Here is a 19,199-nt window from a genome sequence, read left to right as displayed (position 1 = left end):
ACGGCATTTTACAATCAAGAAGTTTTAAGCGATTTGGACACACACATCAATGATCACATTTGTCTTTAAGAAACCGTGCAAAAAAATGGATATTTTTTCCTTTCTTTATAAGATGCTTGCAGGCTTATTTTTGTGGAAAGAAAGATTTAAACTGCATAGATAGTAGTAATGGGCATAATCGAACGATTAGCAATAGAGATTTTAATAATTGAATGATTAGCAGTTAATGATTACTAATCATTCACATGATATCACTTGAATGAAATAATTTAATGATATATCGAAATAATCAAATTATTTGCTATAATTGAAATAACTGATTACAACCTTTCGATATGTCCATCATCAATAGATAGTGCAATGGTCTTAATTATCACAGCAGAACAAACTTACCTTTGAAATGAGTTTCTCCAGTATTGCACTACTTTCAAACAATGGCCTCTCCTAAAAGTTAATTAGCCAATGCAAATTGAAAATAATTATAATATAAAAAATTGTAATAAAACAAACTGCCATCATATTCAATTCTCATTCTTCCTTATCTTCCTCCAATCTTACTGGGTGGAAGATAGACAGGAATGACAATAGCTGAAATGTCAACTTTTATGGCAAAGTTGAATGAAGCTTCTTAAAGTTGTGGTGTAGAAACTGTTCTATGCAAAAATTTTTTTTAAATTAAAAAGATACTGAATACCAATTGTCATATGGTATGTATTTAAAATAAGGTGTGATATTTATTTCTTGTGTTGTCATAGCTTAACATAATCACTTAACTTTTGGAAAATGTATGTTTACCAGAGAGTTACAAGATTTTCTGACAGAGAAATGGTTTTAACCTAAATTGTATGCCACTAGCAATTTGTGTTCACCTGTAAGTTCAAGGATATAGCAGAAAATATTAATTAATTTTAAAAACTGAATTATCAAATGCATTGAAAAAAAAAACTTACAGCCAAAAAACACTGCATCCCAGCCTGAATACATTCAACATAATAGTATTCAACAAGACAACCTTCTACTGATGATGGTGTAGGAAAATAAAGAGAATTTTGTCCTGTGAAGTTATATACTGGGTGGCAACCACTTCCATTTACTTCCCACCAACTTCTACTACCTGTTCCCATATTAAGAATACTCGAATTCTGAAAGAATGAAAATAAGCAGTATTAAGAGATTCTTTTTTTATTGTTGTTAACAGAATAATCATTAGTTTTATGAAATAAGCAAAACAAAGCTGAAAATTACAATTACTGTACCTAAAAAATCATGATAATCAACTTTAATAACACAATAACAAATGCCCCCCCATGACAGCAGTTTTCACATTTTGTGATACTGCAAAATGCCCCTAAATAGAACAAAACTAATGATTTCATTTGGATTAGAGCTGGGCAAGAAATAAATAGCACTTACTTTTAAAAATTACATTTTAATCTATACAGGGTGTTTCAGTTAACCGTTTCAGAACTTCTAAGAGGGGTAGGGTACATCCTGATAACTCGAAATCATATAGCAATATGGGGTCGGAAATGCTTTCCTGAAGCGGTGTTGTACACAGAAGCACCATAAAGAAAAGAGACCGTATGTGAGAAATCGTTTTAATAATACATGAAAAGAAGCAAAAGGTACATGGATTAAAGTAAGTGTTCGAAGTTTCTTCCACGGGCTACAATGCACGCCTCACATCTCCGACGCATGGACATCCGAACATTCTGGAATACTCCAGGCGAATTTCGAATTTCTTGAACAAGAACGCCAAGTTAGTAGGATGGATGATTACACGAACGCAGAGTTAGCCGATATGCATTTGGCGTACGGGGCTGCAAATTGTAGTGGGCCAGCCGCACAGCGTTTGTACGCGGAACGATATCCGACGAGGCGTATTCCCAGTCATAATTTCTTTGCAAGACTGCACCAGAGGTTAGCTGAGAGAGGTTCATTTGAAAGAGCTGACAGGGACAGGGTAAGAACAGCACGGACTCCAGCCGTCGAACAGAATGTGCTGCAGCATGTACAGGGGAATCCAAGAACGAGTACACGAAGTCTAGCAAACGCAGTCGGGGATTCCCATTGCAGCGTCTGGAGGATTCTCCGAGAACAAGACATGCATCCGTTTCACGTGCAGCATGTCCAGACACAGCAACCGGAGGATTATGCACCTCGTATTGCTTTCGCACAGTGGTACCTTGGAAAATGTGCTACAAATCCCCTTTTTCCTGCTGAAGTGTTGTTTTCCGATGAGGCATCCTTTACAAGGGAAGGAATTTTCAATACGCATAACGACCATATCTGGGCGGTCGAGAACCCGCATGCAATGTGACGTCGTGCAGCACAGATTCGATTTTCGGTCAATGTATGGGCCGGTATTATGGGAGATCACCTCATCGGACCTTACCTGTTACCGTGTCGTCTAACCGGACCTATCTACTTGATCTTTCTGCAGCAAGTATTGCCACAACTTTTGAGAGATGAACAGATTTCTGCATCGACGCAACAGACAATGTGGTTCCAACACGATGGAGCCCCTGCCCATTATAGCGGAGATGTTCGTAACTACCTGGATGTCACATTTGGTCAACAGTGGATCGGACGTGGTGGTCCCGTGCGTTGGCCTGCTCGGTCACCCGACCTATCATGTCTTGATTTTTATTTCTGGGGTCATATGAAATCTAGTTTATGGCACCCCTGTTGACAATGCTGAGGAGCTGGTTGCAAGAATCGCAGTAGCTGCCGAAGAAATTCGAAATTCGCCTGGAGTATTCCAGAATGTTCGGATGTCCATGTGTCGGAGATGTGAGGCGCGCATTGTAGCCCGTGGAAGAAACTTTGAACACTTACTTTAATCCATGTATTATTAAAACGATTTCTCACTTACGGTCTCTTTTCTTTATGGTGCTTCTGTGTACAACACCGCTTCAGGAAAGCATTTCCGACCCCACATTGCTATATGATTTCGAGTTGTCAGGATGTACCCTACCCCTCTTAGAAGTTCTGAAACGTTTAACTGAAACACCCTGTATATCAAAAAAGAATTACAAAATCTAAAACTATTTCCAGCGAAATAAAAAAAATCATCTAATGCAAAATTTAAAAAAAAATTTTTTGTGACTACCTTTAGTTGATTCCCCTTCCAAGGGGCAAGGAGGTCCAACTCACAATCTGTGAATCCCTGCCCTACACAACATTTTCTTTTTACTAAAATGTAGGAGTAATTACCTTATGCTATATATTAATCCTGATAAAGTAGTAATTTAAGGCAAATCACAATTAAGAAAGTTTGATCTACCTAGAGAAGGCTATTGTGACACTTTTTTTTTTTTTATTCATGGCAGTTGAAATCCTACTGGCAAAAAAATATAGAGAACATATCAGCCTTCACTTCACTGACAAAACCTCTTGCTCATTAACAATTCATTTACCAGTATCTTCGATATAAACATTGTATAGCACTTCTGTTGTATGTACTTCCACTGACTTGTTAAAACAGGCTTCACACAAGTTCATATCTGCCAACTTCTGACTTTCAAAAAAGCTGGAGCTAAGCCATTTTTTAAGGAAAAAAAAAAAAAACAGGATTTTTGGGCCAAAACAAGTGAAAAACAGGAAGGGTTTTTTTTTTGCAAAAAAAAGCAGGAGTCATTGCAAAAAAACCAAGGAGACTTTGGAAAAAGCAAGTTTCTGAAAAGTGCACTTTGCACTAGAAATTAAATTTCACTGACTACATACACATAGGACTGATTACTGATTACCAGTAAAATATATTTTTAAACAGTGGCTTACCTACAATTTTTCTGTCTATGGATTTCTATATGGATATTTTATTAGACATTAGACTGCCAAGGCCAGTGCAGACAAAGAATTTTGAGCTCTTGGAAACATAAGTTTTAAGGAAATTTTTGCCATTATTTTTGACTTTACATATTAAATTGTGTTCAAAAAATAATCTAATTCCTATTCATGTTTCATTAGCTTATTTTTAAATTTAGCTAGGGACTTTGTAAGTTACAACTTAATATTTGTAGAGCTTTTGCATTGGTGATTTGGCACGAATATCATATCAAATAACTAGAGCAGTGTAGAGCAGTGTTTCACAGCACATTAGTGTGCCGCGAACTTTGCCAAAGCTGTATACCTATAAATAATACTATACGTATTATGATTAGAAATTGACAATTGAGAACATTTAACTATTGTAAGAAATTAACTGTATCTTATTTACTCCCAATTATAGTTTTTATATATGTTTGTAATGCTACTCAGTGTTATATTTCACAATACACCATCCATTTTTACCGAAACACAACATTGTACGTGTGGAACAGTAAATTATTTTTCACGTGAATATCCAACACTTGCTTTCTAAAGTTATTTGCGTGTTTGCCCTTCCAATATTTCTCATTTTGTCACTGAGCTAACTGAAATAAGATGCCACTTGTTAAAGTTAGATACATACGTGCTGTTCCTTAAAATTGTAAAGTTTAACGAAACATCCCTCATCTTTTATAATTCCTATTGGTTTGTTTTGATATTTATCCCTGTTTGTCCGTGCTATTTGAACTGTATTACTTTGTTCCTGTGCCGATCCATCCACCTTTTCTTATAAGACTATATTTTAAAGTGATAGATGTGCCCGCTCCTCTGTTCGAAGGGTATTTGGTCCTGCGTCTATTACTTTCAGTCATAGACGGCTGTGAGAGCTGTGCTCTGAAATAGTCAGAAATCTGTGATCACGAGACATAACATTGTTGATTTTACCATTTTTTTTTTAACAATGGACAAGTTCCTCTTAAGGAGTATCCTATCCAAGAGTGCAAGTACTGAAAGTGACAAGCCCGAAAAAAGTGATAATCATTTGTCTTTTTCTGGTGTGGTAATAAAACATGCCCAATCCCCGAGTGTCTCATGTGCAGAGGAAAACTCAGCAATGCTGCTATGGTTCCCAGTAAACTGAAATGGCATTTCTCAACAAAATATTATTCTCTGGCATGCAAAGATATCAATTGTTTTGAATGGTTGTTGCAACAAAACAAAAAACAGGCAACGTTCATGATTTTGTCGGTTTTTCAGAAAAAGTACAGGAAGCTGGCTATAAAGTAGCTGAACTTATCATAAAGGTCAAAAAGCCACACACAACAGCTGTTAATGCCAGCTTATAAAGAGATAGTGAAAACAGTCCTGGGCCCAGAAGCTGCTAATGAAATTTCAGTCATCGAGTCAGTGATGCGTCCAGTGACATTGAAGACATTATGAAGGAGAAAATCAACAGCAGTCAGAAGTTCTCACTTCAGATTGACGAGTCCACAGATGTTAGTAGTCACGCTCAACTTGTTGCCAACATTCGGTTTATCGATGGAGATGTAACTGCAACAAATTTCTTTTTTGCAAAGTACTACCTGAGCAAGACACCAGTGAAGAAATATTTTGTGTTACCAATGAATATACGCTCCAAAATGAATTAAATTGGAAGTATTGTGTTAGTGTTTGCACAGATGGAGCAGCTTCCATGACAGGTCGAGTTAAAGGCTTTGTATCTAAAGTGTGTGAAATGAATCCTGACATACGATGTGACCATTGTCTTATTCACCGTGAAGCTATTGTTGCCAATCTGCTCTGAAAGTTGTGCTGGACGAAGTAGTAAAAGTCATTATCTTCATCAAATCGCTGCTCCTCAATTCACGGCTTTTTCCATTTTGTGTCAGGAAATGGGATCTGAACACACCACACTCCTGGTACATATAGAAGTATGGTGATTGTCATGTGGTAAAGTGTTAACATGCCTTTTTGAACTTAAGGAGGAGGTCCAGACATTTTTAAAGTTAAGGGGCAAGAGTATGCAGACGATGAATCGGTGACTAAATTGACATATCTTTCCGATATTTTCGTTCACTCGAAGGACCAAACCGAGAAATGCAAGGCAAGAATGAAAATCTTTTTACGAGTATGGATAAGATTCAAGGCTTTCAGAATAAGGTGGATTTGTGGGTACAACGCATTGCAAATGGATTGTTTGAGGTGTTCCCAACTGTATGGTCGCTTGTTGGTGGTAATAAAGTGGTGATGGACTTCATTAAAGAACATTTAGATAACTTGCAGCAGAAGTTCAAGGATTATTTTGGAGAGAGTGTTGAAGATTGACTGGGTTCATGATCCATTTGTTGCAGATGCAAAATCTCTTCTGATGAATGTACAAGGGGAACTAACAGATGTAAAGGCGGACAGAACATTGCAATTAAAACACCGTGAAGTGCAGTTGGACATATTTTGTTTGTCAATAAGGAAATAATACCTGGCTAGCTCCAAAATGGCAATTAATGTGTTATTACCATTTCTGACTACATATTTGTGTGAAATGGACTTTTTGGCCTTGACTGAAATTAAAACATCAAATAGGGAGAGACTCAGATCCGGTGATTAAGAAATGAGGCTTGCATTGTCAACGATTCCGCCACGCATCAGTCATCTGTGTTCAGCAAAGCAGGCACAAGTATCACATTGAAGGTATGTGTAGTTATTTGATTTAATACTAATATATATATATATATTTTTTTTTTTTTTGGCTTGGCTTGGCTTTGCTTTGCTTTTGTACAGTGATTTAGGGTTCATAATATGTTAATATATGCATGAGCCAATTTCCATTGGACTGCTGGAACAATAATAACTGATTCTATTGTAACTTTTACCATATTTATATTAACATTGACAAACTGTTTTTTAGAGGATTAACCTTTTGATGTGCCGTGTTGTGTCATAGATAACTTATGGTGTACCGCGAAGAGAAAATGGTTGCAGAACACTGGTGTAGAGCACAGTAGTGGAATTGTTGGGTTTTAATTCTGGTAAATAAGTAGCTCAAAAGGTTCTAATCATATAGGCTGGCATATATTTTATTGTTTTAGCTAAGAAATTTTATTTCTAGTAAGACTACAACTAATTAAAACTAATGGTATAGCATAATACATATAATGCAAATTTGACGGTACAATGTGTATTACTGCATTTAGGTATCAATAAGTTTAATGTAGTATTCTCAAGTTAAACTGAAATTAAAATTATCCCCAGACTAGAGCAGCAAAGCAACAGGCTCAAAGTAGCAGAAGTGAACTGAAGAGGTAGTTCTCCTATGAATCATAGCCTTACAAGTGTGCCACTTGTGCGATGTTTGGGGATCAATCTGGAAGAGGACATGCACCGCCAAGGGGATGTTGCTGTGCGTGTTCAGTGCAAAGAGTACGAGAAAATTATGTGCAAGCTCAGCATTCTGATGGGCATTTATGAGAGCTCGAAGAACAGGGTGGATGCCCTTGAAGGAATTAAAATGAGGGACATTAAATGTTCTCCACTGCCCAACTCGGTGCCAGAGCCCCTCACTTGTGCATCAGGCAATGCAGCGGCAATCCCTGAGGCAGAACATGCTGATCCCACAGGAGGTAGTTATTGTTGGTGACTCTGTCAGGGAAATGGAAAATATATTGTGTAAAAAAGATAGGTGGAATATTCAAAAGTAGATGATGTTGCAGAAAGATATCTTTCAAGGGCACAAAAGACGATATTGTTGTACATGTTGGCACTAATGTATTAAGAGTGGAGATTAAGGTCTTAACAAGAACAAAGCAATATTGGAGAAAGTTGTGAGTTAGAATTAAATTTGAAAGTGTCTGCAATCCTTCCCCGACACAATAGGAAGGAGTACATGTTGAGAGCATTGTTGATACCAATTCAGCCGTGGAGAGACTGTGCAATGCTCATAGGGTAGAATTTTGTTTAGCACGGTCTGTGATTGTTAAGAGGGGGAAACTTTTTAAAGGGATGCAAGTATATTTGCTGATGCTACTGAGACAGTATTAGATTTGTCAGAAAATTGATAGATTGGTGGGATACACAGACTAATACATTAACTAGAACTGCAGGCAGAGGTGAAAGTGATTCTTGCACTGCTTCTACTGGAACATGCAGCAGCCTGGAAAGCAAGGTGTCAGGGATTTCAAGCCCTGCTGTGAGTCATTATGGAACAAGTAAATATATGGGCTGCGTTAGTGTAACTAAGAGTAAGAAGAATTTCATGCATACTTGCATGTATGCTAATACTAGGAGCACAGTAAATAAATCTGATGAATTTGGAAGTATCGATTAAGTCATCAAATGCAGACAATGTGGCGATATCAAAGACATGGTGTCACTCAGACATATAAGGGATGCAGAAATTGAATATGGGGAATAAGAGTAAAGAAAGGACAGACAGGAGGGGATAGGGGTTATGCTCTTAGTTAAAAAGCATATTAAATTTAAGGCTGTGCATATATCAACACAAGTGGCCAGTGCAATATGTTGATTCAGTCTGGTGTGCATAAGCACAAGGAAAATAGAAATGACAGAAGTGTGTTATAGGCCTAATTGACTGTGATCAGAATAACAAACAACTATACAGAGAAATAGAGGAGACCAGTAAATCAGAATGCCTTATATAACAGGGAATTTAACTTTCCAGATATTGACTGGAACTTGTGGGTTGATCACTAACACACTAGCAAGATTTTTGTGTATTTATTGGATGACTGTTTTCTATAGCAGCAGGTTAGAGGGGCAAAAAGAAAGAGCAACGCTCTTGATCTGAATTTCAGCAGTGATTCTTCATGCATTAAGAATCTGCAGATAAAAACTACTAGGCAGCAATGACCATAGTATTGACATGGGATTTTCTTAAAGATGTAGCTTTAACCACCAAGACTAAAGGGAAGGGTTTTTGCTTTAGTAAAGCAGACGACAGTGGTCTCAGACAGTTTTTAAATTTTATACACTGGGAACAACTAATAATGTTGCTACAAAAAATAGGAAGCATTCAGAGAAGTGATCGTAGAAGCTACAAGGCTTTTCATTCCAACTAAGAAATACCATTCCAGGCTTAGACCTAAATGGATGTCAGATGACCTGATGACGCATTAGCATTAGTAGAGGCATTTGATGCAAGAAAGCAAGCTTATGCAGCATCAGCCAAAAAAAAAAAAAAAAGTAAAATAAATAAATAAAAAATAACCACTTCCACTTCACCCCTCTGTTCGTTCGAAATACCTGTCCAGCTGAGCCTTAAACTTATTTAGGCTATCAACTTCCATGACAAGGGATGGAAGTCTGTTCCACCTACCAACCAACCGCTGGCTAAAGACAAATTTCCGCACATCTATCCTACATCTGTCTTTCCTCAATTTGAACTTATGCCCTCTCAGGTGATTATTCTGAGCAAGAGGAAGAATCCCATCAGCATTGAGCATGCTCAAACCATTCAAGGCTTTGTACACCTCTATCAGATCACCTCGCTGGTGCCTAGTCTCCAGATTGTAATTCACAAAACTTAAGCCTTTCTTCGTAAGAGCACTCCTTTGTTCCATTCACTAATCTTGTTGCCCTTCTCTGTACTCGTTCCAGCAGCTCTACATCCTTCTTGAAATGAGGCCTCCAGGCCTGTATACAGTACTCTAGGTGTGGCCTGACCATTGCCTTATACAAGGGAATAATCACCTCCTTATCCCTGCTAGAAAAATTCCTATATATCATTGACAATACACCATGAGCTACTCTTGCAGCCCATCTGCACTGCTCAGAGAACTTCATATCTGCCTGCACAACCACCCCCAGGTCCCTTTCATTCTCTACCACTGTCAGTGTAGTACCACAGAGTTGATACGTTTCTCTGGGGTTGCTGTTTCCCATATGTAGTACTTTACATTTGTCAATGTTAAACTTCATTTGCCACCTCTCAGCCCATCTGCTCAACCTTTCCAGATCCTGTTGCAGCAGCATAGTGTCAGTAGTGTCCTTGACAACCCTGCCAAACTTCGCATCGTCTGCAAACTTGGACATTAAGCTTGATATACCATCATCAATATCATTTAGAAATACAGAGAACAATAAAGGACCCAATACTGAACCCTGAGGGACTCCACTAATAACATTAGTCCACGATGAGCAGTGTCCATTAATTACCACTCTCTGTCTTCTCCCCCTCAACCACCCCTTTATCCATAGCAGCAATTTGCCTCCAATGCCACACTGCTCCAATTTGTGCAGCAGTCTTCCATGTGCAATAGTATCAAAAGCCTTTCTAAGATCCAAGTATATAATATCAAAGTTATTCCCTGCATCCAGTTCTTTTGTGACTGCATCATAGTATCCAATCAAATTGGTCAGGCAAGACTTCCCCTTAACAAAACCATGCTGTGTCCGAGCTATAACTGAAGTCTTGTCTAGATGATCCTGCAGTGCTTCTTTAACCAGTACCTCCATTAATTTTCCGGGAACAGAAGTTAAACTCACAGATCTATAATTACTTGTGTCAGCCTTTGATCCTCCCTTCTGAATTGGGGTCACATTTGGACATCACCAGTCCATGGGTACCTCCCATGAGTCCAAGGAAGCTCTCATAATTATGGCTAAGGGTTTGCTTACTTCCTTTGCTGCCTCCTTTAATATAACTGGATAGATCCCATCCACCCCAGGTGCCTTTCTTGTGTTTATCTTCAACAATTTCTCCTCCACTTTACTCTCAGTTATTACAAGATTCTCTAGCTTACTGCTAGAGTTGAATACACCTCTGGCATTCCCCTCGCTGAATACCTCCTCATGTGTGAATGTCGATGCAAAATATTCATTTAGTTTGTTAGCTACCTGAGCAGGGTCATCAACAGTTGACCCATTGATATCAAGTGGACCAATCTGATTCATCCCATTCCTTCTAGAGTTTACATAAGTAAAGAACTCTTTGCTGTTTTTCTTCGCATCCCTTGCCAAGGATCTCTCGTAATCTGCCTTCGCCTGCCTAACCTCCTTTGTAACTTGGTTACAGATCAACTTATATCTATCATAGGCTTCTGTGTCACGTGTTAATTTGTATGTATCCCATGCATTTTTCTTCTCTGCCATATGCCTCATTAGTTCATCTGACATCAATTTAGGCCTAAACCTTGAACAATATTTCTTAGTTGGTATGTAAAGCCTCGTAGCTTGCAAGATAAGTTCTTTGAATGCTTCCCATTTTGAATTTGCTGTTGGTAACATCATCAGTTGATTCCACTGTATAGAATTTAAATACTGTCTCAGTCCATCATAGTCGCCTTTACGAAAGCAATACCCCTTCCCTTTACCGCTAATGGTAGTTACTTCTTTGAGTAACTCCCACTTCAGAACACTGTGATCACTGCCACCTAGTGGTTCATTTATCTGCAGATTCTTAATGCATGAAGAATCACTACTGATAATCAAATCAAGAGTATTACTCCCTCTAGTTGCCTCCCAAACACGCTGATGTAGAAAACAATCATCCAATAAATCCACAAAAGCCTTGCTAGTGTGTGAGTGACGAGCCCCCCAAATTCCAGTCAATATCTGGGAAATTAAAATCCCCCATCATAAGACTCTCTGATTTACTGGCCCACTCTATTTCTCTGTACAGTTTCTTATTATACTCATCAGAGTCATTAGGCCTATAGCACACTCCTACTCTCAATTTTGATCTCCCAATGCTTATGTCACACCAAACTGACTCGACACTGCACTGTCCAGCGATGTCGACTGGCTTCACTTCCTTGGATTTTATGTGTTTCTTAACTAATAGCATAACCCTTCCTCCCTTCCTATCCTGTCTATCCTTTCTGTAGACATTGTACTCCCCAAATTCCAGTTCTGCATTCTTTATATCTGTGTGACACCACGTCTCTGAAATCCCAACAATATCTGCCTTTGATGTTTTGAGCAAATAACTCAAATTCATCAAATTTATTTACTAAACTTCTAGCATTGGTGTACACGCAAGTATACATGCACCTGCTCTTCCTCTTAGCCACCCTAACACAACCCATGTGTTTACTTGTACCCCCATGATTCCCAGCAGTCTCTGAAATATCCTGCATCTTATTTTCCAGGCTGCTGCTCATTCCAATAGAAGCAGTGCAAGAATCACTTTCTCCTCTGCCAGTGGCTACTGTTAATCTATAAGTCCTTGTATCCCCCCAATCTAGCAGTTTTCCGACCCACCTAACACTGCCTCGATAGCATCAGCAAACATTCTTGCACCCTTTCTATTTAAGTGTATCCCATCCCTGTAGAAGCAGTCTCTCCTGTTAACAAGTACAGACCAGGCTGAAAAAAATTCTACCCCTTGAATTTTATCAGGTGGTATTATCAGGTGGTACAGAAGCCTATGGTAGATATAAATTAGTCTGTAATCAAATCACAAAGGAGGTTAGACAAGCTATGGCAGATTACAAGAAGTCTCTGGCAAAGAATGTCAAGAAAAGCAGCAAAGACTTTTTCACTTATATTAACAGTAGCAGAAAGGGACTGAATCACACCGCTCACTTGATGTTGATGATCCTACTCAGGTTATAACAAACTGAACAAGCATTCTGCATCTACATTCTTGCACGAGGAGTTCTTTAGGGAGAGGGAATGCCAGACATTCATTAAAATCTAATAGGGTGCTAAATGATTTTGTAACAACTGGCAGGAAAGTGGAAGAGAAATTGTTAAAGCTTAACAAAAAAAAAGCACCTGGGATGGATAGGATCTATCCATATATATTAAGGGAGGCAGCAAAGGAGGTAAGCAAACTCTTATTCATAATTATGAAAGCATCTTTGAATTCAGGCGAGGTCTTTATGGACTGCATATGTGCAAATGTATCCCAATTCACAAAGGGGGATGAAAAGGTGACATGAGTACTTACAGACATGCTAGCTTAACTTCTGTTCCAAGGAAAATAACAGAATCTTGGGTAAAAGAAGTAAATGCAGGAATTTTTAGAGAGGAATGCAATTTTTCTGCAGTCACATCATAGATTTGTTAATGTGCAGTCTTCTCTCATAGAACACTATGATGCAGTAACAAAGAAACTGAATGCAAAAAATAATTTTCATATCATATACTTGGATTTCAGGAAAGCTTTTTATACTGTTGAATATAAAAGACTGCTGGACATATTGGAGCAGTGTGACATTAAGGGCAAGTTACCACTCTGGATAAAGGGACGGTTGAGTGGGAGAAGACAGAGTGGTTATTAATGGACACTGATATAATCCCAAAGTTCAATGCTGAGCCCACTGTTGTTTCCTATATATATATATATATTAATGATACTGATGAAGGTATATCAGGCTTAATGTGTAAGTTGCAGATGACACAATGGTTGGCAGGGTGGTTGCATTAACAAGATTTAGAAAAATTAGGCAGATGGGCTGAGAAATGGCAGCTGAAGTTTGCCATTTCTCAGCATTAACATTTACAAATGCAAGGTACTGCATATAGGTAGCAGTAATCCCTGAGTAATTACCGTGTGGTATTACATTCCATTCAGGGTGGTAGAAAATTAGACTTGGTAGTAATTGTGCAGTCAGATATGAAGTTGTCCGAGTAATGCTGACAGGCTGAATGCCGATAGTGCAATGTACATATCTCGGACTGATAGCATAAGGTATAACGTAAAACTAGATAACGTAATACGAAGCACTGTATTAGGAATCTGTTAGCTTAGTATAGTATTATCAATTAATCAAAAATATTCATTAATCTTATTAAATTCTATTGTTAATTAAACTGTATTTAAACAGAAATCATGACCCACACTAGAGCTGAAAAGCAAAGATCACAGACTAGCAAGACTACTGTAACTCGGGGAAGAAACGAAGGGGGCGATTCTCCAATGCATCACAGTCTCAAAAAATGTACGAAATGTGAAATGTTTGCTGAAATTTCTAAAATGGGACATGATCTAGCCAAGGAGGATGCCTAGAGTGTTAAGAAATTAGGTGCCAACTCAGCGTTCTGATGGGCATCTATGAGAAGCTTGACGTGTAGGGTAAATGCCCTCGAAAAAATTACTATGAGGGGCCCAGCAAGCGCTCAGCTGCCCAGCTCAATGGCAAAGATGGCTCCTGTGCAGCAGGAAACAGAGGCAATCTCGAAGGTAGAATGTGCTGGTACCAAAGGAACTAGTTATTGTTGGTGACTCTATTGTCAGGGAGATGGAGAATATACTATGCAAGAAGGATAGGTGGAAGAGGACCAGAGTATGTCTGCCAGGTGCAAAAGTTGATGACGTTGTAGAGCAGATATAATCTTTTAAAGGCACAAAAGGTGATATTGTTGTATATGGAAGAAATCTGCAGATTTACTCAACAAGTACAGGTCAATGTTGAAAAAAAGTTGCAAGTCAGGGTTGAATTTGAAAGTGTCTGCAATTGTGTGCAGACATGATAGGAGGGAGTATATGATGAGAGCCTTGTCAATCAATTCAGCCCTGGAGAGATCGTGCAAGGCTCAAGGAGTAGATTTTTTTTAGCCTGGTCTGTGCTTGTGGACAGGAGAGACTGCTTCTACAGGGATGGGGTATACTTAAATAGGAAGGGTACAAGAATATTTGCTGATGCTATTGAGGCAGCGTTAAGTGGGTCGGAAAACTGCTAGTTTGGGGGGTACATAGACTAAAAGGTTAACAGTGGCTGCAGGCAGAGGCAAAAGTGATTCTTGCACTGCTTCTACTGGAATGAGCAGCAGCATGGAAAGCAAGGCAATGGAGATTTCCAGGACTGTTGGGAGTCAGAGTGGAACAAATAAATACATAGGTTGCATTAGGGTAACTAAGAGTAGAAACAGGTGCATGTATACTTGCATGTACACCAATGCTAGGAGTATAGTTAATAAATTTGATGAGCTTGAAGTGCTAGTCAAGACATCAAAGGCAGATATTGTTGGGATATCAGAGGCGTGGTGTCACACAGATATAAGCAGCGCAGAATTGGAATTTGGGGAGTACAATGTGTACAGAAAGGATAGACAGGACAGAAAGGGTAATGCTGTTAGTTGAGAAATACAAAATCTAAGGTTTTTTTGTTTTTTTTTTTTTGATTTGGTAATTGTTGGCGCATCAGCTTCTGTGGCCATATTGCACCTCCCAAGGTTTTTGCAGTACTTTGATCCAAGCCCGAGGCGGGAATCGAACCCGCGACCTTTGGGTTGCCGGACAGGTACTTTACCCACTCGGCTAGCCCAGTCGGCACAAAATCTAAGGAAGTGTATCCAATTGATGTTGGTGGACAATGCAATGTTGAGTCTGTTTGGTGTGACATAAGCACTGGGAAAGGAAAAATGAGAGTAGGTGTGTGTTACAGGCCTAATGAATCTGATGAGTATAGTGAGCAGAGAAATAGAGTGGACCAGTAAATCAGAATGGCTTATGATGGGGGAATTTTAACTTTCCACATATTGACTGGAACTTGGGGTTGGTCACTCACACACTAGCATGACTTTTTTGGATTTATTGGATGACTATTTTCTACAGCAGCATGTTCGAGAGGCAACCAGAGGGAGTAATACTTAAGATCTGATTATCATCAGTGATTTTTCATGCATTAAGAATTTGCAGATAAAGGAACCACTGGGTGACTGTGATCACAATGTACTGATATGTTGAAGAACAAACACGCTCAACAATATTCGGTCTTCTTCTTTTGCAACTAATTATCAATGGTTGCAAAAGAAGATTGAATACTGATGAGTCAGTTCGTCTGAGACCCCTGTAGTCTCAGATGAGTCTGAGACTACAGGGTCTCAGACAGTTTAAATTCTGTACAGTGGGATCAACTGATGATGTAACCAATGTTGACTTCTAAATGGGAAGCCTTCAGGGACTTAATCTTGGAGGCTACTAGGCTTTTCATTCCAACTAAGAAATACTGTTCAAGGTTCATCTAAATGGATGTCAGATGAATTAGTGAGGCTCATGGCAAAGAAGAAAAATGTATGGGATGCATATAAATTATTAGGTGACATAGAAGCCTATGGCAGATATAAGTTTTTCTGTAATCAAGTCACAAACACAGGCGAAGGCAGATTACGAGAAATCTTTGGCAAAGGATGCAAAAAAAAAAAAAAAACAGCAAAGAGCTCTTTACTTATGTAAACTCTAGAAGGAAAGGGATTAATCAGATTGGACCACTTAACATAGATGGGTTGACTATTGATGACCACATTTGGTTCTTCTCAACAAAAAACTCTTCAGTTCATATTAGTTGTCCTCTAGTTACCTCATTTCATTACAGTACATATTAGTTGTCCTCTAGGTACCTCATATCACTACTTGGTAGTGATTGCCTCCCTAATGGAGCAACCACTACCAACAAGCAAAAAATGGGACGATCTGTGCAATTTCTATTCTAATTTCTTTAATTGGATTATTGTTTTAAATATTCTGATTCTAATAATTGCTCAGATCATGTCAATGAAACTATTCTTATATGAATGAAGTCTTTTATTCCTCAATCCTCCCTTATTTTTTTTTTGTCTTTATATAAATCATGATTTTCCAAATAAAATGTACCCAGGATGCTTAGGATAAGAATATAGTATAAGTCTCTGGCTTCATTTTCTGCCTACACTACAGTTTGCAACAGTTGTACACAAGTTATTAATAAAACCATACCCAATTCTGAAGAGGCTAAGAGTAGTTGTTGTTGTTGGTATGTTGTTTAACGGCACAAAGGCTGCTACGGCCATATTGTGCTTGCTAAGAGTAGGAAACTTGCTTCTTGTCCAAACAGTAATTGACAGAATATCAGTAGAGTGAGGACTGATCTGTCCAATAGCTACAACTTCTGTCCATCAATGTTTCAATTTATGTTACATCCTGATGGTTCTATTGTATCCTCATCAAAAGAGACAGAACTGTGTTATTAGCATCTTACTTTTTATCTAACTCTTGCATTAGTGATAATGGTAAATTTCTCTTGCCATACTGAACACATTGCATTCAATGACTGCCTTGGTCTTCTGATAGAACGGCAATAGAATTCTGAACAATACTGATGTTAAAAATTCTCTGGGTCCCGATGGAATTTCTCCACTCATACTCAAGAGCTTAAAAAAAAAAAAAAAAAACTCATTTAACATTGGTTTCATTAAAATCATTTAAAATATAAGTTGCAATAATTGAAAAACAGGAGTCACTTATCAGACACCCTATATAATGTTCAAGATGTGGCCTATCCACAGCTCTCTATCAAGGGCAGACAACCCATAGCACATTAGCAGAGGCATATGATGCAAGAAAGCAAGCCTATAACAGCATCAGCCAAAAAAAAAAAAAAAAAACCACTACATTTCACCCATCTATTTACTCCAAACATTTGTCCACTTCTTCCTTGAATCTATTTAAGCTATCAACTTCCACAACGACAGATGGAAGTTTGTTCCAGCAATCAACTACCCACTGGCTAAAGCCAAATTTCCGCACATCTATTCTATAACTGTCTTTCCTCAATTTCAGTTTATGGCCCCTCAGGTTTGCAATTTGAGCAAGAAGAATCTCATCAGCATTGATGCCTGCTCAATCCATTCAAAGCCTTATACAACTCAAACAAATCACCTCTCAGGTGCCTAGTCTCTAGATGCTGCAATTTGCAGAACTTAAGAAGCCTTTCTTCATAAGAGCACTGCACCCCTTTGTTCCCCTCATCAGTCTTGTTGCCCTTCTCTGTACTTGTTCTAGCAACTCAACATGCTTCCTAAAATGAGGCTTCCACACCTCTACGCAGTACTCAAGGTGTGGCCTGACCATTTACTTATACAGAGGAATAAAAAAAAACCTCTTCCTTTTCCCTACTAGCAAAATTCCTGTATATCACTGACAATGCCCCATGACCTGCTCTGGCAGCCCAGCTGCACTGCTCAGAAAACTTCGTATCTGACTGCACAATTATGTCCAAGTCTCTTTCATTCTCCACTAAGCTGAGTGTAACACCACCCATTTGGTGCATTTCTCTATGGTTACTACTACCACCAATACACAGTACTTTGCATTTCTCAATGTCAAACTTCAGTTGCCACTTCTCAGCCCATCTGCCCAACTTTTCTAAATCCTGTTGCAGCAGCACACTGACATTACTGTTATTAACAACTCTGCCAAACTTTATATCATTTGCAAACTTTGACATTAAGCATGATATACCTTCATCAATATCATTGATAAATATACCAAAACAACAATGGGCCCACCGAACCCTGGGGAACACAACTAATAACATTAGTCCACGAAGAGCAGTGTCCATTGATTACCACTCCGTCTTTTCCCACTCAACCAACCTTTTATCCATTGTAGCATCATGCCCTTAATGGCATACTGCTCTAATTTGTACAGTAGTCTTCTATATGCAACAGTATAAAAAGATTTCCTGAAATCCAAGTATTAGATATCGAAATTTTTTGCATCCAGTTCCTTTGTGACCACATCGTAGTATACAATCAAATTGGTCAGACAAGACTTACTCTCAACAAACCCATGCTGTGTCTAAATTATTACCGCAGTCTTGTCTAGATGATCCTGCAATGCTGCTTTAACCAGTGACTCCATTATTTTCCCCTAGAACTAACAGGTCTCTAATTACTTGTGTCACCCTTTGATCCCCCCTTTGTGAATTGGAGCTACATTTGTACATCTCTAGTTCATGGGAACTGCCCCCGAGTCCAGGATGCTCTCATAATTATGGCTAAGGGTTTGCTTACATCCTTTGCCACCTCCTTTAATATAACTGGATAGATACCATCTACCCCAGGTGCCTTTATGTTTAACTTCAACAATTTCTCCTCCACTTTGCTCTCAGTTATTACAAAAACATTTAACTCGCTGTTAGAGTTTGATAAACACCTGGCCTTCTCCTCCTTGAATAATCCTCATGTGTGAATGTAGACACAAAATACTCATTTAGTTTGGCAGCTCTCTGAGAATGATCATCTACAGTCAACCCATTGATATCAAGTGGACCAATCTGATTCATCCCCTTCCTTTTAGAGATTATAGAAGTCTTTACTTTTTTCTTTGCATCCTGTGCCAAAGATTTCTCATAATCAGCATTCGCTTGCCTAACCTCCTTTGTGACTTGATTACAGACTAGCTTATATCTACCACAGACTTCTGTGTCATGAGTCTCATTAGGTTCACCTGACATCCATTTGGCCCCAAGTCTAGAACAGTATGTCTTAGTTGGAACAAAAATCCTAGTAGCTTCCAAGGTTACTTCCCTGAATGCTTCCCATTTTGAATTTGCTGTTGGTAACATCATCAGTTGTTCCCACTGTATAGAATTTAAAAAATCTCTGAGACCACTGCAGTCACCTTTACGAAAGCATAACCCCTTCCCTTTACCCCTCATGGTAGTTAC

General features: G+C 38.6%; 1 protein-coding gene across 3 annotated transcripts in view; it reads right to left on the bottom strand.

Moving 5' to 3' along the window:
* NKAIN (Sodium/potassium-transporting ATPase subunit beta-1-interacting protein) overlaps positions 1–19,199 on the bottom strand; it is a 187,056-nt gene that overhangs the window by 88,212 nt on the left and 79,645 nt on the right. For all 3 annotated transcript variants that reach the window (XM_090386279.1, XM_090386281.1, XM_090386282.1), the window contains exon 4: positions 951–1,142. In XM_090386279.1, coding sequence (XP_090242405.1) covers positions 951–1,142 — 192 coding nt within the window. The remainder of the gene's footprint in view (positions 1–950; positions 1,143–19,199) is intronic.

The sequence above is a fragment of the Mastigoproctus giganteus genome, chromosome 12 (genome assembly GCF_048544385.1).
Source record: "Mastigoproctus giganteus isolate SK-2022 chromosome 12, ASM4854438v1, whole genome shotgun sequence".
NCBI lineage: Eukaryota > Metazoa > Arthropoda > Arachnida > Uropygi > Thelyphonidae > Mastigoproctus > Mastigoproctus giganteus.
Note: the sequence above shows the minus strand (reverse complement) of the source record. Positions and strands in the feature narration are given on the sequence as shown.